Consider the following 25,261-nt stretch of genomic DNA (forward strand, 5'->3'; position numbering starts at 1 on the left):
CTTGTAGGTACGGGACGGGGGAACACCAGAGAACCGTGGTACGGCGGTACTGCGAGTGGGACGGGCACAAGGTCCTCCCCGGCAGTACCTGGACCACCGCCTGCTGCATGCACTGCACCTGTACAGACCGCGGCCTGGAGTGTTACACGTGAGTGCTGACATCATCTGGTTGACAAACCTATTATACTAGTAGCTCCCGAGTCCTACATCCTCTCCGCAAATAGGCTGTAGGACTCGGGAGCTGTAATAGGTTTGGTAACCAGGCTATAAACCCATACCACAAAAACTATAATACTTCACGGAAGATTGTGTCCTAAGGAATCTTGTCTTATTTCCAGACATGGAGTTTACGAAGTGGAGCATGACTGCCTCGTCCTGGTGAACGAGGTTTGTGAGATTGAAATAGTGGACAGCGCCGACCCCAACCAGCCTTGTCAGCAATTCACCGAAGGTCCGCCAGGTGGCGTGGTGACACAGGGCATTCAGCTGGAGGCGAAGTAGCACATGATTACACATTTACAAATTAAGGCCACACTGATTCAATTTTATGGATGACATCCGCGCGTGCATTGATTTTCGCTTGTTCTAAAAAATCACCTCCCGGCTCTGGCCTGGGTGCCATCCTCCGTAGTTACCGCTGGATCCTTATTGTCGCCAGTTTCCATGGAGTAATAATAAGGAGGATGGCATCCAGGCCAGAGCCTAGGAGGCTACTGAAGCTCCACGAAATTCATGATCAAGAACTCAGTACATTATCGACTTATGAACGCCGCAAAAGGCCGGCATGTGCCGGCTTGTCGTACTACCGCAAAGTCACCAGCTTTGTATTCCTGTGCTTTAGCAGCATTTTTTATTTAGTTTTTTAATTCGCCGCCACTAGTTTGGGGGTTCAGAGGATGTCATCCATAAAATTCAGTCAGCGTGGCCTTTCGTATGTACGAGAAGCCCCCCCCCCCCAAAAAAGAAGCCGAAAGACTCAGTGTAGGTATGTGCGTTTTGTAACACAATTATCACACTGTCAGGTGACACAGTATGTGTAATAGTCTAAATTTATATCTCCATAAGGTGAAAAGGTAATAGAGAACTTTATTGACACAACAAAAAGTACAGCGACTTTCGTAAGGTCTAAGACATGTAGATATACAGACAAATATGCATGGGTACAACGAAAATATCCTACGTACAGAACAATAGATGGGTCAACTAATACTACTTGTTCTAATGTTTAAACATTCTTTGATATATTTACCTATTTGTACACAGTAAGGGTTATTGCCTTCTAGGATGAATTTAAATTTATCTATAGCATGAAACGTAACAAATTCTGTTGAGCAGGCGGTTGCTAACTCTAACCTCCGTGTACATGATTTGATAATCTGGTGTGAAATGCCTTAATAGATACACTCAAACTTGGCTATCTATAACAGCCATCCAAGAGACGTGAAGAACACAGTGTGTACATGGTCAGAATTTTCAAGCTAGGTTCAAGGAAAGAAAATGTAAGGTACGAGTAACACAACAACAACAGTTCTGGATAATTAAACCGGTCATGCATAATATAGATAAGTTTATTGCAAGTTCTTGCCCGTGGGCTAATTGCAAGTACATGTAAGTGGACATACAAAGAACAGACAATGTGTAACAATACAGCATGTAACTACTCTAGCCTAAATATTGGAATCTAATGTTTAACTCTAGTTCTAACTTATTGGGTTCAGCTTCTTTTTTTGAGACAGTGGAAGACGAAGAATCCCACTTTTTCGGTGATGTGTGGGTTTTGTGATGTTAAGAGAAAAGTAGTTTTCTTTTTGTCTGTAAGCATGAAGAAATTGGGATATAATTTGTTGGCTTCTCTAAATAGCTCATTTCTTTCGTAGTCGTAGAAGGGGCAATATAAAGATGTACTTTACATTTAACATTTTCCAACTACACCACCAGATATTACTAACGCTAAACTATGTGTGATATGCCTGACAATATCCTGATGATAATTCATATCTGATTCAGCATGTTCCTTTGTAGTTTACACATGGTCACCAAAGCCTGTTCCAGAATCGTTCTGAGGGCGAAGCATTTATTGATTTGCACTATACTTTACTTGGGAAAATATCAATATATATATATATATATATTAATAAATGGTTGATTACAAATACGAATATTAATTTTTTCATTGCTTATTAGATACATATTGAGGTATTGTGCATTGCACAATTTGGGAGAACGTCTCGTTTAATGTGGTTTTTGGGTATTTTAGGATGCCATCCTCTAATATGTAGTATCTAAATGCTGTGCTGAAAAAATATATATCGTCTGCACTTGGCAAAGTTACTGATTCAAATTTAACCAAAAATCCAATGAAAACCGTGAAAAATCCGGGTTTTACATACTCAGACGAAGTACGAACACGTTTTGCCAACGTGCTCTCGATCTCTACTATGGCTGTACTTGGACATCCTTGAGTTCCGGGGTTGTGGTGTCTTCTGGCGTCATTTCGTCCTTCATGATGATTTCCTCTGGCTGTAAGTCCATCCCTGTTACGGGGCTATTTTTCTCCTCCTCCTCTTCCTCTCCACCCCAGAGCTCCGCAGCTGCGGCGTCTTCTTGCGTCATTTCGCCCTTCATGATGATTTCCTCTGGCTGTAAGTCCATCCCCGCTACGGGCTTGTTCTTCTCCTCCTCCTCTTGGCCGGAACAGATGATGACGATGCGGTATAGCTGCAGCACGATGAGCAGAGAGTTCTTCCCGACGAAGAAGAGAATGCCCTGGGTGAGCACGCGCTCGCGGAAGATCAGGTACAGACGGAAGGCCAGGAACGGCCCGTCTTGCATGACGATGGTGATGACCATCGCGAAGACGTCGGGGTGGCAGCAGCCGCAGACGTGCAGGTTCCTTTCCTGCACTTCCGAGACGAGCTGGTGGAGGGTGCCACGGCGCTTGCCGGCTCTGCTGCCGTTGCCGGCTCCCGGCGGCTGCTGCTCTTGGCCTGTGTCGGCTGCTGGCCCGCTCCTCGGCGTGCCGTCGATGTTGTGTATCGCACCCGGGCGGGACGTCCGCCCCCTGACTGCCGTGAGGACGATGGTGAACTGCAGCAGGCTCCAGGTGAAGAGAAAGAGCGCGGTGAAGACGATATCCTTTTTGTTCCCAACTCTGTCTTCTTCGAAGACTTGGAACAGCTCCACGATGTCGGCAGCCATGGCGATGTAGACCAATAGCAGCTGAGAAAGCTCGTCACGTGTCAGATCGCCTCTGGGCAGTAGCCAGCGTCCGATGACCAGGAGCATGACCAGAATCTGCTCCAGACCACCGACCCAGTTGTCGATCGTGATCTTAGCCTGGAGAACCAAAGAGTAACATGCTAGATCCTGACAACTACCAGTAAGCAAAGCAAAGCAAATGCATAATGTTTACCGTCGGACTGCTCTGTTAATTCTTACTCAAACACATTCACATACATGTATATGGTACTAGTATATGGTGACAGGAGCAGAGCAGACTGTGAAATTGCAACATTATGTAACCCAACACCAGTCACCATGGTGACAGGCGTCAACAAATCATGTCATTGGTCAGGTCAGAGTTCACTGTTTGGAGAAGAAGAAGAGGAAGAAACTGAGCAAAAACAATATGTTTTCCTTCGGTAAACATTATAATGAACTTTATAGCATATCCTACATGGGACAAATGCACTTAGTTAGATAACCAAGGTACAAGGATAGAAGGCACTAAGTTAGATAACTGAGGATAGGAGAAACAAGTGTTACATTGTTGTGCTACAGCTATATCTGCAGGATCTCTTCTCTTCTATGACCAAAAATGTTATAAAGAAAATGTGTCATATGTGGTTTCAGTATCAAATATCTTACGCTAATTCCAAAGGAGCCAAGATCCAAAACGTCGTCCATTTCTCCTGAACTGTCATCGTCAGTGTCAGTGACATTGGCAGTGAAGTTTCTGCAGGCCTCCCGCATTCCTTCCCTCTCCGCTAGGCGGCGCTCGAACTGATCCAGCTCGAGGAACCAGATAGACGGAACGGTGCAGCACAGGTAGAAGAACACACACGGGGAGAACCTGGTGGGCGCAAAAGGAAACATCTGTATCTGTAGAGCCGGTATAACCGCCTTTCGGCGTAACACACCAGCTTCGCAGGCACGCGGCGCGGCGGCAGCTGGCTACATTACATCGATCGACTTGTTACACCTAACCCTTGAAAATCTAACTCTAGGCATCGTTTAAAGCTATCTAATGGCAATGCCACTATAGGCCTACTGCACTTGGTGACAGCGAGTTCCACTCTGCTATAGTTCTATGAAAGAATGAGTTAGTTTCTGAACACCTCAATCCTTGGTTGATAACTCTGGTACTTGAAGGCATGGCTATTTCTTGTTCTCCTCTGGGCTGGTATTAGGTACTTAGTAACTGGGACGTCCACCAGTTTGCTAAACATTTTTAGAATTCCTTACCGCAAACAACAGGGGAAGCTACAAAATATTGAAACATTTGTGGCAAGGGCTTCCAAATTCTTCTGAATTCTTGGCCGATGACCGGTACCCCCTCTGACAGAATGATCGACATGGCGATAGTGGCCTAGCCTGGGTACCATCCGGATTTTCGCTACGCAACGCTCGAAAAAAATCGTTGCGTAGCGAAAATCCGGATGGTACCCAGGCTAATAGTGGCCACGTAGAGTAAGGAGAAGAAATGTGCGGGTTCAGGTTAAGGGTTTCCAGAGTGGTACTGGATTGAGTTTAGCTGAAACCACGAGAGTGGCGGAGGACAGTGTCAAATGGAGGAGGACAGTGGACCAAGTCACTATGATGGTGCCCCAAAGACCCTTAACGAGGTTAAGGGATAGGTGAGGTGAGCTGAGACACCGGTACCAAACGGCTGTCTAAGCAATGAGTTGAAGTCTAGAGGGACCTTGCAGAGATGGGTTATTGGTAGAAGGGGACGCATAACGGACAGTTAACCTGGTTACCTATTTAAGCTCTTGGGAAAAGACTCGGGAGCTAATATAGGTTTGGTGACCTGGCTTTACCTCATTTGCATGCGTTCTGGGTCGGCGTTAAAGTTTTTGGTGGGGAGGTGACAAGTTTTCTGATCGCACAGGAAAGGCTTACAAGAGAAGGCGGCTAGAATTCTAAGCGTGTGCGATCAGAAAACTTGCCCCCCTCCCTCCCCAAAAAACGCTCACTCAGAACGCCTACAAATGTACTAAAAGTACTCTCCAAGCCGAGGTTTGGGATTTGGGTTATTTTTGGTGTGTTATTAATGTTATTTATCAGGTTTTCTTTTTTGCACTGGAATTTTTCTTTCACCCAACCCAACACTACAAAGGAGGCTACATTAACCGTGGCTAACAGACAGTAACAACTAAAAAACCTTTGGAAGACATTGTCAGCCCACCCCACTGTCAACAAACACTGACATGCCACCAGTGTCATGAACAATGATGCTGGATCAGGTGTCGACCTCTGGGGAAAGTACTTTGTTCTGAAGTCGTGTTTGGCCAATTTTGACGGACTGTCTATTTTTGTGCTATTGCTCAGTGTTGTCACAACAGAGGCTTCAAATTTGTAAGTACTTTGTTCTGCAGTCGTGTTTGGCCAATTTTGACGGACTGTGTATTTTGTGTAGCCTCTACCAGGCTCCGCCGATCGCTGGAAAAATAGTAGAAATTGGCCGAAAATAAAGGGGTAGTATAGCAGAGAAGATCCTGGGCCATAGAAGCTCCAATAGGGGCCATAGAAGCCATCCAGGGCCATAGAAGCTCCAATATGGCACTGAATCTTCTCTGGTATACTATCCCTTTATTTCGGCCAATTTCTACTATTTTTCCAGCGATCCGCGGAGCCTGGTAGAGGCTATATTTTGTGCTATTGCTCAGTGTTGTCACAACAGAGGCTCAAGTTTGTCCCACTTGTTTGTCTCACTTTTAACCAAGTGGGTGTATAGGGAAATAGAACCCACCATTTTTTCTGCATCTTAAGCAGCTTTTGTGTAAAAATACCTATACTTGCCTCATCATTGTAATTAATCTTATAGTTGAAATATGAGGCAAGATGTAAAATTTCATTCAACAGACAACAGAACATCGTAGTAAAATGTGTTATTTAAGAGGGTGTAAAAACCAAAACAGCCATTCGCTAAGTGTGTTCAAAATTGATTTAAATGGGCTTCAACAGTATAAAGACATGATCACAATGACTTCATCTTTGCGATAGTTATTCCCTGAAATTTGAGTTACATTAGGAATATGTCATTCCCCAAAATTTGAGTTAAATCCGGGATGTTATTCCTCGAAATTTGAGTCACATCCCGTCTTTTTACTGACTCCAAGCAGAGGGTTGGGCTTCGACTTGACGTGTTTCAATGCGTTTTTATCGGACTTTCTTTTTTGTAATCTTTTTCTACGCTAGCCCTATAATGTATACTGTCTTCCAATTGTGATAGTACAGTCTTGCGAATTTGATACTGTCTTCCCAACTGTCTTGCATCAATCGAAAGGTCTGCATATGTCTGAGGTCACAATTCCAAACCGGGGCCCGACCGAGCAGCTTTTGGGAACGAAAAGTACGATATAAAAGACAAAGAAAAAAAACACAGAAAAGTTTCAGAATAATCATAGGCACTATTTCTGTGTATTCTTGATATGAATTGTTAGTTTTTCGTTCATACAAACAGCCCGGCCGGGCCCCGTTTTGGAAATGTGACCTAAGCATTAGAGATAATATCACGTTTCCGGGTTAGACGTTTTAACCACCCCTCCCATTATATACACTAGATACTGACCATCTCCACTCCTTGCCTTTCCTAACGATGAGTGTGAAGAGCGTCTCGATGAACAGTCCGGCTTCGGCCAGCATGAGTAGCCAGAACGTTTCGGCATCACGGACGATGTACACCCGCCAGATACACAGGACGCCGAACGCTCCGAACAGCAGACGGGTTAGAAGAGCCTTGAAGATCACGAAAGCTGCCATGATAGTTCTGGTGGTGTCCTTGGCGTTTATGTCTTCGGGCAACGCGTCTTGATCCCAGTATGCGCTCGGTGTGTTGTGGAATCACCTCTCTCGTCAGTTGACAACTATTTCAAGTACGTAGGAGCGCGACTTAACAGACAGATAGGGCAAATTTATACTCATTTCTGCCTACGTTACAACTCTGAAAATAGACATGACGTCGCTGTGCCGATCCATTTACCTGTAGGTGTGGTCTACATGCTGTGTAGCTTCCTTGTCGCTATGTTGTTGTGCGATGATTCGCGAGACTAAGCCAGAACCGACTGACGACAAGGATCCACGACAAACTTTTCGTCTCAAGACAGCTGTGTTTAGTAGGACACGTCCACGACTGTGCCAACTGTTCCTAAATTTTGCGGCGGTTTCTCTGACTTGCAGTGACGTTCATACACCGTGAATGATATGACAAATGTGACCTCGAGTCAACACACAACAAAAGCGTGTTTACCTGCGAAGAAGCATGAAAACAGGTCGATGTCTTTTTGTACAACAGATCGTCCTATACTCCGACGACACCAAAAGACTAAATGAAATGCTTTCCCTTTCCCACAGTGGGTGTGTTGTTTTGAAAGTTGTATAGGGCACAGGTACACCAGAAGAACTGGTATGTCTAATCACCTGTGAAATGTGCAGTGCCTTCAGGGGAGTAAAGGTACAATGCCAGGCATGTGTTTGGCTTATTAAATGAGAGCGAATAGCATAAATCACGTCAAACATGTCGCATGAGAACGTGTAAAGTAATCTGTTCTCACATTGTCCTTTTTTGAGTAGAATTTTCGTAGACTTGATCCTTTGATGTAGTCTCTTACCAGGCTTCGGGAAGCGGCTGGAAAAAATAGAAATGGGCCAATTAGACCGAGCGATATGCCAGGGGAGTCGGTCAGCGGCAAAATGCTCTGTTAGCACAGACCAATTCCCATGGCATGTTATCTGTCCATTTGGCCAATTCTAACTCTTTCCAGCCGCTTCCTGAAGCCTGATAGAGGCTACCCTTGATGATGATCTGGATTGTTGGTCCTAAGGTGACCTCCGTGATTATATCAGGTCAATGCAGTGAAGTTAACATCATAATGAGATCACGTTAACTATGACACTGTGCACAATGGAATACTTGACTTGAATGTATAAAGTCAGGAATTTATTGCATTTTCACAGATTTTTTTTTGGGGGGGCACACATAAACTACAAAATAAAAAGCGAGAATAAGGTACACTAGCTATAGTATGCAATAGTGCAAAATATTTATATTGTTCTATAAAACCATTATTATAGTGATTTGTGAAATAACACGAGTCCTTTGGCACATGAAGCACGGTATCACAAGTGGATTTTTTTATTAACAAGTTGATGAATCATCTACAAATTGATGTAGTGAGGTCGACAGTCTTAAAATGAACAATTTGTAACAACATAATTTACGCTATAAACCTAAACCTCAGTAATCTTACTATTGCAATATCTGTGACCTGACACTATAATGCTATGTACATGATTGTGTTTTTTTTATTTCATACAGTTTTGAAGTCGCTCAAATAGTCGAGATAGTATATGAATAGCCATTTGGCTGGAGTAAAATGTACATGTATAACACATAAAAAGAAATTAAAAAGAGGAAACGTTAAATTTTAGCTACATGCTTTGTTGAAAGTGCCCCATGAATGTTTAGGGGATCTATTTTGGTTAAGTAAATGTTGGAGGTGTATATTTCTATTCTTCTTCAAAGTAGACTCACTAAAAACTGAAAGTAATTGACTAATAATTATTGACAATAATACCATCATATCAATACGATTCGTTTTAAAGTGATAGACTATTGTTTGGAGGTTCCCGTACGGTTTTGAAAAATTGAAATAAAAATAAAAAGTTTCGTGTTGAACACGTGCCCGTCTGGCGCCATTATTGTTTTCTCTCAAAACGGTCCCTACATGCCCCTGGACTACTATGTACACATTTGCATACGCTTGTAGAACAGTTACGTTACGCATTTACTATGTATGTACAGATATTTGGGCATTTGAAACGAATATTAAGCACACCAGCAGTCAATACACAGAGGTTTCGGATCCCTACTTCAAGGCCATCATGCCGAGACGGGGGGCACCACAGACTCTTTGCAACCTATAATCCACTGCTCATGGAGTCACGTGTGTTATCTGCGTGACGTCACGGAAGCGGTAGATTGCTCATTCCTTGACAAAGACTGGAGTTGTGCAGTCGAAAATTTGGATGAGTCCAATTTCTTGTGTTGGAAATTGCAGTTTAAACTTGCTTCATAAGGAATGAGTCTTGTTCTACCTAGTCTTGTGAGAGACATTAACTTGTATAGTTTATTACTGGCCATTTTCGCCAGGAACTGTTGTCTCGTGGATCTCCGGATCCATTCCACCGTTTTCGTACGCTGCAACGGCGGTGTTCCTGTTGTCGTCTTTGATGATAGTTACAAAGTCAGTTAGCTCCTTAACATCTCCGTGGCTGTCGTCTTTTTCCTCCTCGGTGCAGATGACGATGACTCGGTAGAGTTGCAGCACGATCACCAGCGCGTTCTTCCCGACGAAGAAGAGCAGACCCTGCGTGATGATGTGCTCGTAGAAGATGAGGTACAGCCGGAACGCCAGGAACGGACCGTCCTGCATCAGGATGGTGGTGGAAATCGCGAAGATGTCCGGGTGGCAGCACCCGCACACTGTCCGCTTCTTCTTCTGCACTTCCTCGCCCGGTCGCCTGGCGGCGCCACAGTGCTGGCACACCGAGTCCCTGTGGTGAACGTTGTGCCACATCGGCGGCCGGGTTTGCCCGTTGTATGGTTCCCCATCCCGTGAGATGGTATGATCAACGTTAACTGTCTCGACAATGTTTATCGCACCCGGACGAGATTTCCTCGCCTTGACGGCTGTGAAGACGATCGTGAACTGTAGCAGACTCCACGAGAACAGCGCGAGAACCGAGTAGACCACCCGGGGGTTGAACATGACGTTCTCCTCTTCGAACACTTCGAACAGCTCCACGATGTCGGCGGCCATGCCTATGTAGACCAATAGGAGCTGAGAAAGCTCGTCGCGTGTCAGGTCGCCTCTGGGCAGCAGCCAGCGGCCGATGATGAGGAGGAACACGAGGATCTGTTCCAGGGCCAGGACCCAGTTCTCGATCGTGAGCGCCGCCTGGAAGGACAGGAAAAAAATACAACAACGTTTAGTATTTCAGCTCATTCAATTTTGTAGTGTTTTGAAACAGACACAGAGTGTAGCTATTGCGTCTTTTGTTGGAAGCATTATATTGTTGTATATATTACAACAATATGTTGTAATATATACAACAATATATAATATATTTTTGCATTTAGCATTAGAATGTAGCGGTTCAGTATTCAATACTCCATGTTTCATATCCTCCAGACCACATCTGCATAGCAATTTGAATGCTGCAATGTGTATATCGCGGAAACACACGCTAGCGCGCGCACACACAGGGACACACAGACACACACACACACACAGAGTGTGTGTATGAAGCAAACAGGCAGTAACAATATCTCATTCTCATAGGCTGAAGTAAAAAAAAAATCTTACGTTGATTCCGATGGAATGCAGGTGTAGAGCATCTGGACTGTCGCTCGTCACTGTGACGTTTTGGGTCGCGTTTTTGCACACGTCCTGCACCTCAGGTCTGGCCGCCAGGCGGCGCTCCAGCTGATCCAGTTCCAAGAACCAGATCGAGGGCACGGTGCAGCCCAGGAAGAAAAGCACGCTGGGACAGAACCTGGGAACAAAACGTGTTGCACTGATTGTCTTTTCTATCTTTTATGCATGATTATGTGATTATGCCTTCAAGTACCACTGTACCAGAGTTATCAACCAAGAACTGAGGTGTTTAAAAACTCATTCTTTCCCAGAACTATCGCAGAGTGGAACTCGCTGTCACCAAGGGATAATTTACTACTATCGACAGCTCAAAGTCACATATTTGTAAGAATCCTCATCTATTCCACATCTAAATAATTTCGTGAAGCATTTCTTGACAGTTTTTCAGAACTTTACATCAAATGTATCAGTTGCTTTTGCCTGCGCTCCTTAAATCTATCACGTCAACATTTTCTGTGCACGCATAATTAGGTAAAATCAAGATGACCTTGATAAAAATAGAACTCAGTTGATTAAAACTTCTTTAAATGTCAATTACTGACGTCACTAATGACAGCAATGCAGCTTTAAGTAACTTAACTATTTTCTATAGTCAAAAGCTTTAGAGAAGAAAATATCCATTGTGTTATGAATGTCAAGGACAATGCATACACAAAATATGTTAAATGGTGAACATGTCCTTCATAATATGTGCGCACCTTTTCCTGTAAAAAATGTTCGAGTACCACCAATTTATCTGAATCCTTGTTAATAGTACTACATTGTAATCACTATATTATTCTTTACGATAAGCGAAGAACCGGCTACCTCACAACACGTGAATAAAACACTCCCTGGTCATTTCATTGGCATGTGCTACAACATGGCCCTTTTTTTCTGGCGCTAACGAAGTACAATTTTTCTTAACATGATTTACACACTGTTGTACTGTACAAGTGTTGTTTTGTTGGGCGGTGTTGTATTACAAAACAATGTCAATACGTGCAAAGCCGATGTTTTACACATGAGTTGATTTTTAGAAACTCAGCTTCTGAGACTGAACATTTTGCTGTACATGTAGGGAGACCAAAAACAGATAAAGCACGCTAAGAGCTTATAAGATGAAAGCTTCTTCTTGTTAACAATTTACGTTACGACCCCTTTCAACTTTGGTAACTTAGTTTTAGCAAGCTCTGGTAGCAAAGGGCATGTCATAATTGACCTAAAACACAGAATATGTATCCATTTTATACTTACGCTATCCCCTTGGTGTTTATAAATGCGTTCCACGTACACTATAACCATAAACCTACCTGATTAGAAATACGGCAACGTAAATCTAGCGGCATATTCTTGGTGATCCTTTTTAGAAAATTAAATCAAACAGTATTGGTTTTAAAAGCTTCTACACTTGATCTTGTTATAACAAATTCCATAGTTGTAATATTGTTAGTGTACAAAAGGGCTGCAGAAATTTTCCCATAGACTTGTAGGCCATTTTTCCTGTCATATTTTTATCATCTTACTGTAGGCAAAACTGAGGATGTTTGATCAATGTGTGCAATGTGTGCAAAAATTACCGTGGTGTAAAAGAACGTACCAAACGTATCGAGTCAATCGGCGGTAGATACTGATGCCATTTTATGCCATGTGGATAAGTATACTTCTCTGACTACAGAGCGGTCACAAGTGCCATGTAGACACTTTAGAGAATAACGAGTCAAAGAAGAGAAACTGACGTGGGGTCAGTTATCCTTTTTTCCGTGAGGTGATCGCCCTCGTCATATCGAAGATTCTGTCACTATATCAAAGTGTATGAACGAATTTGTAAACATTGTACGTTGAATACGGTGGAAGACGAAACGCATTTTATATCAAGTTGTACCCTCTATAGCAATGAACGAAATGAACTCTTTGACGTAGCCTCCAAATTCTACCCAAACTTTCACACATATACAAATGAAAAGAAAACCACTCTCCTCTTAACATCCGAAAACCCACAAATTATAGAAAAAGTGGGATCCTTTGTCTTCGATCCTCTGTTTTCAAAAAAAGAAGTCAAACCCAGTAGTTTTTACTAGTAGTTTCTTAGTAGTTATCAGTAGTTCTATGTGTACTAATTGCCTGTTTTTACACCAATGTTTCTTCTGTTCCTGCAATTAGCCCTCGGGCATGAATTTGCGATAAATCAATTTATTAATGAGTCAGAGAAGAGAAACTGGGAACAGGTAGCCTTCTTTTACTAACCAATACAGTTATATCAAATCAACAGGTGTTTTGTCTCTCCATTTTGACGGCACACTCAAGTTTGTTCAACTTATATTAATGCCGCCACCAATACAGGGCCAGGGGACAATACAATACTCATTTTCACCTGAGAAAAGTGAGGAAAGTCGTGTCATAATAATAATAATAATAATAATAAAGTGTCTTTCCCAATTTGCAAGGGCACAAGATCGGTGGCATGTCAGGACTCGAACCCGGGACCTCTAGGTTCTGAGTCGAGCACTCTGCCGCTACGCCCCACAATCCATTTTGCAAAGAGACGAATCGCAAGGCTCATACTAGTACAAAAAATGTACAGATACTGACCATTTCCACTCCTTGCCTTTCCTGGCGATGAGCGTGAAGAGAGTCTCGATAAACAGCCCGACTTCTGCCAGCATCAGGAACCAGAAGTTGGACGTCCCCACGGCGATACTGGCCCGCCAGATGCACAGGATCCCGTGCGCAGCGAACAGAAGACGGGTCAGGAGAGCTTTGAAGATCACACACACCTCCATAGTTCTGGTATATCCTAGTCTCTACCAGACTAACTATGCTGGCTATATACAGGAAAATAATTGCCAGGGGAGTTTGGCCGCCTTGTAGGTTTGACTGGCCGCGCAGTTTCGGAGGGAAATAAATTACCTCCCCACGGCCGGACTCCCTTGGCCTATTTTGCTCTCTTTTTGCCGAATTCTACGATCCGTGTTCCCGTAGAAGACCCTGCGTAGAAAGGCCTGGTGCAGTCTAGGTATATCCGACGTATATTCTTGATAAAATCCCTTGTGTACAGCCAGGCGAAGTTAGGTACGTACTAGTACTCTGTCAGCAGACAAGCAAAATGCCGTGACAAGCTCGCGCACACTTGTCTGACTTGGGTGAATGATTCGCGCAGACAACTTACGTCACACCATCCTGTCCCGTTCAGCACAACACGATATCTTCATACGGGATCTTCACTGCCAAATAAACATGACACGAACGCAACAGGAACTGGGGTCCTTTCCCTAGAAACACGGAGGTGACGGCTGTAGTAGGTTGTGGGCACCCTGGTCTATTTTAGCAGGGTATGTCACCATTCAGTAACGTAGAACAACAGGTTAAACATTCGTCATCGTGGTAGTCCTTCTTTCTCGGAAATGTGACAAAACGTTGTCTTGGTTCACCAACTCGCCTTGATGAGGTGTCTCCTATCACACAGGTGTCTTTGTAACGAAGTTGTCCATCGTTTCCTGCCACCTAAACGTCTGGGCGTGGTTTTGTGCTGGCCTCTCCTAAATTATGTCCCAAGAGGCCACTTAATCTGGAGAACAGGTACTACCAGTACAAAGGAACAATACACCAAGTGAAAGGGACGCACCGTTAACTATTATGGGTGGGGCACTGTGACAGGTGTGTTAAAAATAGAGCTCTGGATCATCTCTAGACAGTGTGTGGTGTGAGTATTTTAGTATGGACATAATGACTAAGATAAGAAAGAAAACTAGACAGGAAGAAATATGAAAATGTCGTTTCATGTTTGTAGTTATGTTTGGCAAAATAACAGATTGCTAACAAAAAATCATGATTTGTGTTCTAATTTCAGTAGTCTTATTTTCCTAGTTGCTTCATTGCTGTATTTATTAGAGTGCCGCTCTTTGTCTTTCTTGGTGCTTTTCTGTTGTAAATTTTCCTGTCTTCTGGGAGGCATAATTCACACATAAGACTTCCCAGTGACCGCCATCCTGACTATGCTAATCTAATCTACATAGCCGTTTCGCTGGGGTGTAGTGTTCCCTCGCCCCTCACAATGGAACCATATTCTTTTACATACGGGGCACCTTGAAACTTCCGTCACTTGGAGTTTGTTGACAAAAACAAGTCTTGTTTCCATGGTGTACTTGATGTAATTACTGCTGCACGATTGGGCAGGATAGGCTGTATTTTGGGGAACTAGTCATACGTCCCTAGCTCGCGTAAGCTCCAGGAAGATCTCTGGTGGCTGCAAGACAGTATGTAGCTGACAAGACAGTATCAAATTGGCAAGACAGTATCAAATTGGCAAGACAGTATCAAATTGGCAAGACAGTATCAAATTGGCAAGACAGTATCAAATTGGCAAGACAGTATCAAAGTTGCAAGACAGTATCAAATTGGCAAGACAGTATCAAATTGGCAAGACAGTATCAAATTGTCAAGACAGTATCAAATTGGCAAGACAGTATCAGACTGGCAACACGGTATCAAATTGGCAGGACAGTATCCATTTGACTTGTGTAAAAACGTAACACTAACAGTACCAGAAAAAGAAATCCCTATAAAAACGCATAAAACACGTCATCAGAAATAATCCGACGCCTAAACCTCTGCTTCAAGGAGAATATAGCACGTGGCCATAGGGACAACGGAGTTTTTATTCAGCAATACAAAATGTTTCAATATAAAGTTAGATTGTATTTTTGACCTAACAGGTGGCAATATGAACAGAGTTCTCAGTGGTGTTTGTTTGAGTAGTACTCATAATACAAACATAGTAAAACATAGTGTAGTGTCACTTCACTTGCACTGAAGAATGCTGGACATTTCCACAGGCACTACAGCTTGTTTGATATAAAGTTAGATTGTATTTTTGACTTAACAAGTGGCAATATGAACAGAGTTCTCAGCGGCGTTTGTTTGAGTAGTAGTAGTAGTAGTAGTAGGCATCCTTCCATCTCGAAAGATGATGGTAGCACTCTAGGTCTGGTGTTGTGGCCGAGGACAGCGTTTGGTGTGTAGTAGTACTCACGAGTAGTACTCATAATACAAACATAGTAAAACATAGTGTAGTGTCACTTCACTTGCATCGAATAATGGTGGACATTTCCACAGGCACTACGGCTTGAGTCCTAAGGTTTTAGGAGGGCAGCTGACTCTAACAAGTAATTTTATTTAGTTGCAACATGAATAGAGTTCTGTGGTATTTCTTTGAGTATTAGTAGTGCGTGTACTCATAACACAAACACTAACGCAGTGCAGTGTCACTTCACTTGCATTGAAGAATGCTGGACGTTTCCCCAAGCTCTATGGCTTGAGCCTGGCGGTTCCCTGAGAAGTATTGAGGACAGCATTGAAGAATGGTGGACGTTTCCACAGGCACTACGGCTTGAGTCCTAGGGTTTTAGGAGGGCAGCTGACTCTATAATACGGCGGAGAACGAACCACTCATGGTAATCACTCAGGAGGAACTACCGGCTCCGTAATTGTCTCTCTGCACGAGGTTTTTGTTCGCTCCGTTTGCGCACTCTGGCGGGCACGTCAGCTAATTACACACAGCTCGGCCAGCTGAAAACTCTCTACCCTTCCCGTGTTTTCCTATCGTAGATCGTAGAAAGAGTGTTTATCCAGGAAGGTTAGCTTAAATTTGAGTCCTCAGAAATATATGTCTATCACTGCTATCACTAATCACAAATATTTGATATCACAAATATCAGTCTACCGTAAGTTATGAGATTTAGTATGTAATTAATTTTTATCATTCGTCACGATGGTTAACCCTGATAGTTGCCACTTGCCAGCATGTCGTCAGAAAGAATTGCGTATGCGTGAAATCCGTACTTTATTTTCCACAACATCTAGGGATACATCGTACACCCCGGGTGATATAGGAATGACATCCCGTATGTGGATATATACGGAAAGACATCGCCTGCAACGGGTTAAATTCAGATGCAAGGCTGACCTAAAACATCCAACGAAAACCGTGAAAAATTCGGGTTTCACATAGACGCAGTACATTCTGCCGACGTGCTCCAAAGAGCTAAATCCTTTGCTTTAGGTACAGACCAAGAAATCAACGGTGTGGCGGTGGTGGTAAAGAAAGGCCCCTGTCGATAGTAGCGAGAACTGCACGTTAGGTTTACGCTACCGTCTGCCCGGTTTAAAGTTCAGAGGTTGGCTGACAGCTGGTCTAACCAGTTCTGGGGGCCTAATGGGGGAGGGACCAGCTTAAGAAGATCCCATTGAAATCTATGCTAAAACCACTAGAAACAAACACTTCAAGACACATTTACTTTTATCTCAAATCTCAAGTCTTTACCCCCACTGGAAAGCTACATTTGTCAGGTGTCTTTTGGTACAAATAGTGAAAGTTCAACTCCGGCGTGTTAATGAGCTACAGCTAGAAAATTAAAATGAGACCAGGATTTCACCCCCTGGCAAAGTGGAACAGTCCACACAGATAACAAGTATGTAGAGGTCAATAACAGGTCAAACCATGGAAAAGGTCACACTTTTTAGCCATATTTTAAAAATATACATTCTTCTGTCCTTCTTACCAGAAAACTGGGCCTTTCTGAGCAAAATTTGCCCAGGAAAAAAAATTATCTAAAAAATAAGTACCAAAATAACTGGTCCCTCCCCTAATCTTTTCACGCTCAACCGCTGCAATGGTGTTACAAAGGACTACCTTAAGAGATGTGACTCTGAGTTCAAAGGTGAACGTTTTCGTCCTACTGTTGTTACTATGGCAACTGCACGTCTCCCACGCAGGCCCAGAGCTACCGGATAGACCGTTCAACATTGTATGGAACGTCCCGTCCAGAGTGTGTGCGAAGAAATTCGGGTAATCGTAGATATTATCTTCAAGGATATTGTAATGTCTTTAATATTTTTCACAACCGGCACATTCTGTGCCTTAGATATTGTAGGTTTTCTTCATATATATTCTCACCTTCTGGAGGTATTCGTCTTTGTGTATTATGAGTAGTAATCATTTTTAGATTTCCTTTCGAACTATTCAATCCCTTTACACCATCTTTTGTCTTGATGAATTCGAAAGTCCGAATGACTTAAACATTTGAGCGACTAGTTGAACTTTGAATCTGACAACCTCTGTACATGGTCCACTGCGTGCAAGTGCGCGTCTTGTCAGGATTTGAGGGTTCGGTAGTCTGTCTATATTAAGCTTGTTAAATCATGCCGTCTTCTTTTTTCATTATGTATATGTATATGTAATTCTCATATTGTTCACTCATTATTTTATACTTGAGTCTATTGTATTTGTATGCTGTATCGGGACGAGGGCTGGTAAAGGTGTTACACCTGTTCCCCCGTCCCTTTCACTGTTGTGATGAATTTTAATAAATAAATTAATTAATTAATTAATTAAAAAAGAAATATAAAGAAATGAAAGTGCGGTGACGATTTCGCGATTCGAACTCGATTCTTTGTCAATGTAGTGCATGGGCCTGGAAGCAAGGTTACGTTTTAGATATATGTGGTCATATTAAAAAAACTCAGGATTGGCTGTCACAAATTAAGTATGGAAACAGGAAGATTTCAGAAAATACCTGCTTACCAGAGGGTTTGTCCATTCTGTCCAGAATTAATAGAAGACGAATACCACTTTTTGATTGTTTGTCCCAAATATTCTGATATACGTAATTCATTATATGCAACTATATCAACTTCTATACCAGAATTTCTCGCCATGAATTCATCTAGCAAATTCAGATACTTGTTGACTTTTGACAATCCATACATTGTGAATATAGGACAGTATTTTAAAGAATGTCTAAACGTAAGAAATTCTTTTAATGATTGTATAAGCGCCTTTTCATCCCATATCACCTAGTATTGTACTACGTATTAAATTTAAATATCACTTTAAGATCCCCATTTGCTGGGACACGTGCTATATCCCAGGTGGGACGCTTGTGTTTTAAAATATGTTGAAATAGTGCACAAAAATACGAATAAAATGAACATAAGTATGATACATGTATTGTTTGTCCCAGCGTCGAGATCAACTTGGATGGGTACGAGATCGTGTACAACCCTGGGCACGAGTGGAATGGAACGTACGTCACGATTTTCTACGCCAAAGACCTCGGCTTGTACCCGAGCATTCACGAACACACCGGCCAGGAAACCAACTGGGGGTTGCCTCAGGTAAGTAAAAGAAAACAAGTGTTTTATTCACAGCCGATGTTTTGGTGACCGTCTGTCACCTTCCTCGGAGGCAATTCTGACTGGCTCACATTGCACTGCAGCACAGGTGTCACTGCTAAAGATTCTACCGTGGCCGACAAGGACACACCTGCGTCGTCTGCGCGCACACCTTCGTCGCCTGCGCGTATACCTGCGTCATCTCTGCAAAGAGCTTCCCCGTCTGCGCACGAATACCTGCGTCGTGTCTGCCAAGAGCTTCCTCACGCCTGCACAGAAAGAGATTCCTCGTCTGCGCACGAATACCTGCGTCGTGCCTGCCAAGAGCTTCCTAACGCCTGCACAGAAAGAGATTCCTCGGCGACCTCGCTGCGCGCAACGAAAGCTCGCTGCACGGAAGAATACGTGTCACCCCTGCCTTGTTGAAGAATGGACGGTCCCCTATTATAGGTCAAGGGTCACACCACCTAAAACAATTTGATTCCCGTCTTTTTCTGGGATTTTGTTGTCTGTCCCGGACAGAGTTATGTGTTGAGTGTATGATTCTCGGGAATCTTTCAACGGACCGTGTTCATGGTGTTTGTCAGTGTATGATTCTCGAAAATCTTTCAACGGATCGTGTTCATTCCTTGTGTAACAACGGACTGAGTGATTAGACAGTGTATGTTATAACATACGCAAAACAATCAAGATGTAAAATAGTTTGAACATAGATTTCAACAAAAACTGGATGGCCTATCGCCTGTGATCTGACAACAACACTCTTTATAGAACAACACAGAAACATGAATTTAAACCAGTCACCACTTTTATTATCCTTCATATTCAAACATTCATTTCCATTGCTTTCTTAGATGTACAGAATGTTCACGCACATGTCCTGAAATTGTTTAAAACTGCAGATAATTATCCTCAGTTAAATTCCCTGCTAATATTTATTAGAAATACGCTTCGATGTAGCAGCGGTTCAGGGATTCTGTGGTATTTAAGTGTTAAAAAGAACTAATAATTATAAGAAAAGAATCCGAATCACCATTCTACCTTGTTTAGTATCATCACTGCTATTAGAAAACGTATAAGATGTAAATGTCAGTTGCAAAACGACCATTGCTGGCCCAAACATTATTGCTCCAAGCAAGTTAACAGATGGGTTATTGAAACGTAGGCAGGTACATTCCTTTGTATTTGTGAATCAAAGAACTTAATCACCCATGTCTTTATACCTAATGAAACTATTGAAAGTCTTCAGCTTCAGCCGCCTGGTCCTGAGCTTTCTGCAGTTCTGTAAGAAAACATGATACGTTAGAAACACCGAGATCAACCCAAAACGGGAAATATTGACAACAATCAAGGCAAAATCAGTCTAAACCCAATAAGTCTGACCTATTCAACGTTTAACGTACTTAACATATCAATGACCTTATGAACCTTTGTCATGTCCAACCGGTTTTTCCAGTTGCTCATATATGCCTTATCGAGTTTTGTTAGTTCATTAGTGACGCTGGAGAAGAGAGGTGGATGTCACTCGAAACGTCCGGATATTATCTCCGTAATTTATCCAGTAGTACAGATTGAATTTCCTATGAGTATTGTTTACCTGGATCTCTAACCTTTATCAACGTACTTAACGTTAACTAACGCAATAACGTCATAGTTATAGAGCTATGGCGGGAATTAGCCAGCTCAGACGTACCGATTGCCGTGACGTCACCAGGCGGAGGCACTGGAGTCCCGCTTCAGGCTAAGAACGCCTTCTCCTGCAGTTCTGACAGAACAAGAGAAAAAATCAGAAGACGTAAGAAAATATCGAGATCGACCCGAGACGACACATCTATAAAATCAACAGAAATAATCGAGGCTTCAATTAAGTTTAAAAGAAACAAACAAATAAACAAAGAAAGAAAATATTACGTAAAAAAGAGGACAATGTCTTAGAAGCAGTAATATCCTAGAAGCTAAACTCGCACGGACTGATAGTAGCGACTGATACGGTGATACCAGCAGTTAAGATGTAATTTAGTTTGATGTTTTTAGATTACATTTATCGGCCGTCACTAGTGTTTATGATTTTAGTTATATGTTTGTACGTACTTGTGTCCCACGCCTATTGTACCCCTGCAATTTCAATAAATGAAATCCAAGATAGTCATTTCCAAGGTATAATTAGATTTAGTGTGTAGTGGGGCATCACAGCTTAAGGTAAGGGTACCTTCTTCCTCAGCCTCCAGTCCAACTTCGTCCCGCTTCCCATGTTTGATTTCACACATACCCTTGCAAGGAAGTTGAGCCCAAAAAGACTTCTTTTCGCAATTCATTATGCATACTCGAAACGCATAATGACGACGCTTTTCCATTCCCGCCTCTGCCACTGCACCTACAAGAAGAGAAGAAAAAAAAGGGATTTCAATAACACTGAGATCAACCCAACACGGATACGAGTAATAAATGTATTGATAACAATTGTCAAAAAAAATTGTTTACGACGTACATGTACAGTAACATCCGGGAGCGCGTTACGTTACATTTAGATTAGGATTCAGACACTAGTGCATCTCATACGTACCTTCTAGCTCATCAACCGAGTCTTCTAACTCGGTCAGCAGGCCTTGCAGGTCCTCCTCGCGAGGTGCGGGGATGGCTTCGGTCACAAGCACCAGGCAGCCCAGGAACAGGAGACACACGGACAGCTTCATCTTCCAGTTGTATGATAAACACTAAGGACAAAATTTGAAGCAAATGCAAAAGTTACGATGGATACAGCTCTATATGCATGTAGTAAATACACGCTTGCTTGTACACGACACTGTAGCCCATTCTTAAAGAATCCTAATGGTTCAAACGTGTCCAACGAGAATGTCGGACACTTCGGCCCCTGGACAGTTCGGCCGCCAGCCGATCAGGACGTTTCGGCCTCAGGCCTGGGTCTGGACGTTTCGGAGCCACATCGTAGACATTCCAGACCCACACCGTAGACTCTGAAAATGCACAGTAGACGCACAAATAATTATATTTCATGACATAAACTTCCAATTACTTCATTTGAGGGGGAGTTTTGTGCCTTCGGCGGGCGCGCGCGCAAGGCCGCGGGCGGTTGTTGAGATGAAGCCGGTCTGCGGTCAGGCGTAGTTCAGGATACATTTTTCAAGCAAACCGTCGAAAGGTTGTGACTTTCCTCTGCCAAATAGAATACCATAGATCTAATGTGGTTTAGAGACGACAGCCCGTATTCAAATCCAATAAGCCCGCTACATCCAGACCACCGTAGGTTCAAGGTATCTCCACGGTGCTGGGATCACTACCCGCCCGGCCAGGTACATAAGGATGCGTCGGGGCCCGGGTTTTTTACGGGTCGGTTTCAAATAGTTCGCCTCTACATTACTGCAATAATTATTAGAAAGGACATATGGACTATGTCAGGAAAGGCCTGTGCTGCTGTTGTTGTTGTTGCCCAGTATTTCAGTCCATCTGGGCCACAGAAACACGGTGGTGCCCCACAATACTGCACCTATCACCGAAACGTCAGCTTGGAGATCTAGATTAGCCATCACACCTGAGCAAAAGGCCACAGCAGTTTTCAGTCGTCCATCATGATCCTATTGACAGAAAAGGAGGCGTTGTTTCGAACGCTACGTGCCATCACACCTGAACAATCGGCCACTGCAAGTAGTGACAGGTAAAAAATTCCTATCGGGCAAAAGTCGCGTCTTTCCTTTTCTTCTCTAATTTCACTTCTTCAGGCTAATCTTTCATCATGATCCGACTGACAGAAAAAGGGGGCGTTGTTTCGGACGCTACGTGCCATCACACCTGAACAATAGGCCACTGCAAGTAATTAAAGGTAAAAAATTCCTATCGGGCAAAAGTCGCGTCTTTCCTTTTCTTCTCTAATTTCACTTCTTCAGGCTAATCGTTTATCATGATCCTATTGACAGAAAAAGGGGGCGTTGTTTCGGACGCTACGTGCCATCGCACCTGAACAATAGGCCACTGCAAGTAATTAAAGGTAAAAAATTCCTATCGGGCAAAAGTCGCGTCTTTCCTTTTCTTCTCTAATTTCACTTCTTCAGGCTAATCGTTTATCATGATCCGACTGACAGAAAAAGGGGGCGTTGTTTCGGACGCCACCAACACAGCAAGATACAATAGAGAAAATTCAACGCTTGATTTCGGTCAAAAAATTAAAGTCAAGCAATCGCTTTCCTTTAATTTTTGTAATCTACTATGACACCACGATGACAGAAAAGGAAACGTTGTTACAAATGGAAAATGAATAGAGCGTAATTTTAGTGCGAATGCCCCACAGTCCTCGGCTTAGCTAGTGAACTCCGATACAGTTCATTGTCTGAACAGTGTAAAACTACTTCGTCGCAAAATTATTATAACAATCCAATCTATTTGTGGGCTAGGCTTTAAAATCAGTAAGAACAAGGGAAATCGTAGATTTCAAACCTCCGGTTTTTTTTGTGTTCTATTGGTTTAGGTTATTTGTTTGTGTGTAGTATGAAAGTTATGTGCGTAATATGTTTGTATGTGTTTGATGGCTACTGACGGTTGGTTCGGTATGGACTGTTGATTAACGTGTCTCACAGTCTGACAGCCTGCACCGTCACCCGCGCCATTACCCCCGCCGTCCTCCCGCGCCGTCATTTCTGCGCCGTCACCCAAAATTTTTATCGGAACCAGACACCCCTCTGTTTGACCCCTTTTGAATGCTAAGACCCAAAACTGCAACGGCCCCATTCCTTAACAACATGGTAATTACCATTTTCAGCATGGCGGGGGTGTCCGGAGCACTTAAAAACCTTTTATTTCGACGCCCATAAACACATATGCAATTAAACAAAAACGTTCTGCATCTTCTGAAGCCCAATAGCAATACGTATACCGTACCACAGACAAATCCGTCCAGCCGATCGCGAGAAACAGCTGCTGACAGAAATGTTTCGAACCATAGTAAAACCTCCTCGCGGAAGGATATCTCCTTCCCCGGAGGTAATTACGGCGGCAAACAAATCATAGGCACTAATGACAGCCTCTGTATCTTACCAAGTTTGTCAAGAAAAGGATCGTGATTAGCAGGAGAGTCCTATAAACACAAACAAGGAGCAATTGCCAATCACCAGGCAATCTTAATAGCAATTATACTATCATCAGGCTATTTCTATGTTTTAAGACTTAATGTTCAATAACTTTTACGGGGCCAAGGCGAGATCTGTACGAGGTCGAAATCTTTTTTTTATTTACATTTAATTTCTTCAAGATGTTATTTTAACAGACAGCAAATAGACGCTTGGGGTTGGTAAATGAGAGGGTTATTTCCCAAAGTCCGGTTAATCGCACACACCCACTACCTTGTATACATACTGAACACTTCCTCGCTACAAAAAGAAAAAAAAGGTGAATGATAGGCTGATCTCTGTGTAAAAACGCCAGAGGCCCTGCTGTATCAAGAAAAAAGGGGTTCGGCTCTGAAGTCCTTTTTTTACACTAATAATTTTTACACTTAATGTGAACACAGCTGATATTCTTCTGTCGTATTTCTGAATCGTCGAAAGGTATAAAATCTGTTTAGGGTCGATCGTATTCTCTATCCTGTCGAACATGGATTGGTGACCGGCGAACATCTCCTGATCTCTAAAACTCGCTGCATGATAGACACAGTACAGAGCTCATTTCTGTCAAAAATGTTCTTTTGAGCCAGACCTAAAGACGATCTTGCTGTGTTTCGTCAGTGATTAAACTTTTTGGACCAAGAGGATGGGTGAAGATGATATGACCACATTGACGGCAAATTGTTGCATCAGCGAAACGCCTAGAAACCACATTAACTGACATATAAAAAAGAGGTTAAGCAAGCAAACAAACAAAAAGATATAACAGTTAAAGATGTATTGCTGTATGTACTTACCGGATTTCTTGTCAGGTCAGTCACGGCGAGTGTGGCTTCTGGAGATCTTTTTCTCACTTCTCAGATCTGCAGCTGGAGACGAGAGGGTGGAATGAAGAAGTGCGCGGGGAACTCGGCCTATTTAACTGTTCAAACGTAGTCATTATGCAAATTAAAATCTAACAGTAAGGATAATTGCTGCACACAGTATTGTTAAGAGTTGTTTGTGCACCGCAATTATGCATTAATTATGCAGGTGAGCAATTATAATAATATGTTTATTGCAAATTCATGCCCGAGGGCTAATTGCAGAGAAACCGAAGGGGGTGCTGATTAGCAGAGTAGAGTGATTGAGGTATGTGCTGTGTGCCGTGTTTCCAGAGGCGTTTCTTTAGATAACGTTTGAGAAGGTGTGAAATTAACATTCCTTTTATTGTAAAGATGCAACGGCCATAGAGGTCAGGGAGTAATTATCAGGACCCTGCATAATTGTCGCTCTGTATTCCGCCGGCTCAATCATCACACCTGACCCTACTTCACCACAAAAAAGTGTAAAATTTAG

At 42.9% G+C, this 25,261-nt stretch overlaps 4 protein-coding genes across 5 annotated transcripts in view; 1 reads left to right on the forward strand and 3 right to left on the reverse strand.

The window, feature by feature from the left end:
- Positions 1–528, forward strand: part of LOC109472737 — a 1,636-nt gene extending 1,108 nt beyond the window's left edge. Inside the window, exons 1-2 of one of the 2 annotated variants that reach the window (XR_002140381.1) lie at positions 40–148; positions 339–528. Coding sequence is in view for 1 of the 2 variants with exons in the window: in XM_019772589.1 (XP_019628148.1) it covers positions 339–501 (163 nt within the window). In the remaining variant the exon portion in view is untranslated. Of the gene's footprint in view, positions 1–39; positions 149–338 lie in introns of those variants that run through there. The other variant, XM_019772589.1, reaches the window with a different exon arrangement.
- A 1,867-nt stretch (positions 529–2,395) lies between these two features.
- Positions 2,396–7,664, reverse strand: LOC109472654 (transmembrane protein 26-like). Its single transcript, XM_019772489.1, has 3 exons — positions 6,794–7,664; positions 3,868–4,072; positions 2,396–3,336 (listed from the first exon to the last, which is right to left on the reverse strand). The coding sequence occupies exons 1-3, from the start codon at positions 6,982–6,984 to the stop codon at positions 2,437–2,439; spliced, it is 1,296 nt and encodes a 431-aa protein (XP_019628048.1). The 5' UTR covers positions 6,985–7,664; the 3' UTR covers positions 2,396–2,436.
- A 670-nt stretch (positions 7,665–8,334) lies between these two features.
- LOC109472656 (transmembrane protein 26-like) lies at positions 8,335–14,385 on the reverse strand. The gene is made up of 3 exons (XM_019772491.1): positions 13,233–14,385; positions 10,590–10,779; positions 8,335–10,181 (listed from the first exon to the last, which is right to left on the reverse strand). The coding sequence occupies exons 1-3, from the start codon at positions 13,421–13,423 to the stop codon at positions 9,354–9,356; spliced, it is 1,209 nt and encodes a 402-aa protein (XP_019628050.1). The 5' UTR covers positions 13,424–14,385; the 3' UTR covers positions 8,335–9,353.
- Positions 14,386–19,581: 5,196 nt separating this feature from the next.
- LOC109472712 lies at positions 19,582–24,839 on the reverse strand. Its single transcript, XM_019772565.1, has 5 exons — positions 24,721–24,839; positions 21,376–21,526; positions 21,022–21,186; positions 20,506–20,577; positions 19,582–20,094 (listed from the first exon to the last, which is right to left on the reverse strand). The coding sequence occupies exons 2-4, from the start codon at positions 21,503–21,505 to the stop codon at positions 20,549–20,551; spliced, it is 324 nt and encodes a 107-aa protein (XP_019628124.1). The 5' UTR covers positions 21,506–21,526; positions 24,721–24,839; the 3' UTR covers positions 19,582–20,094; positions 20,506–20,548.
- Positions 24,840–25,261: the final 422 nt, after the last annotated feature.

Source organism: Branchiostoma belcheri, unplaced genomic scaffold (assembly GCF_001625305.1).
Source record: "Branchiostoma belcheri isolate BF01 breed outbred unplaced genomic scaffold, Haploidv18h27 scaffold28, whole genome shotgun sequence".
In the NCBI taxonomy this organism is placed as follows: domain Eukaryota; kingdom Metazoa; phylum Chordata; class Leptocardii; order Amphioxiformes; family Branchiostomatidae; genus Branchiostoma; species Branchiostoma belcheri.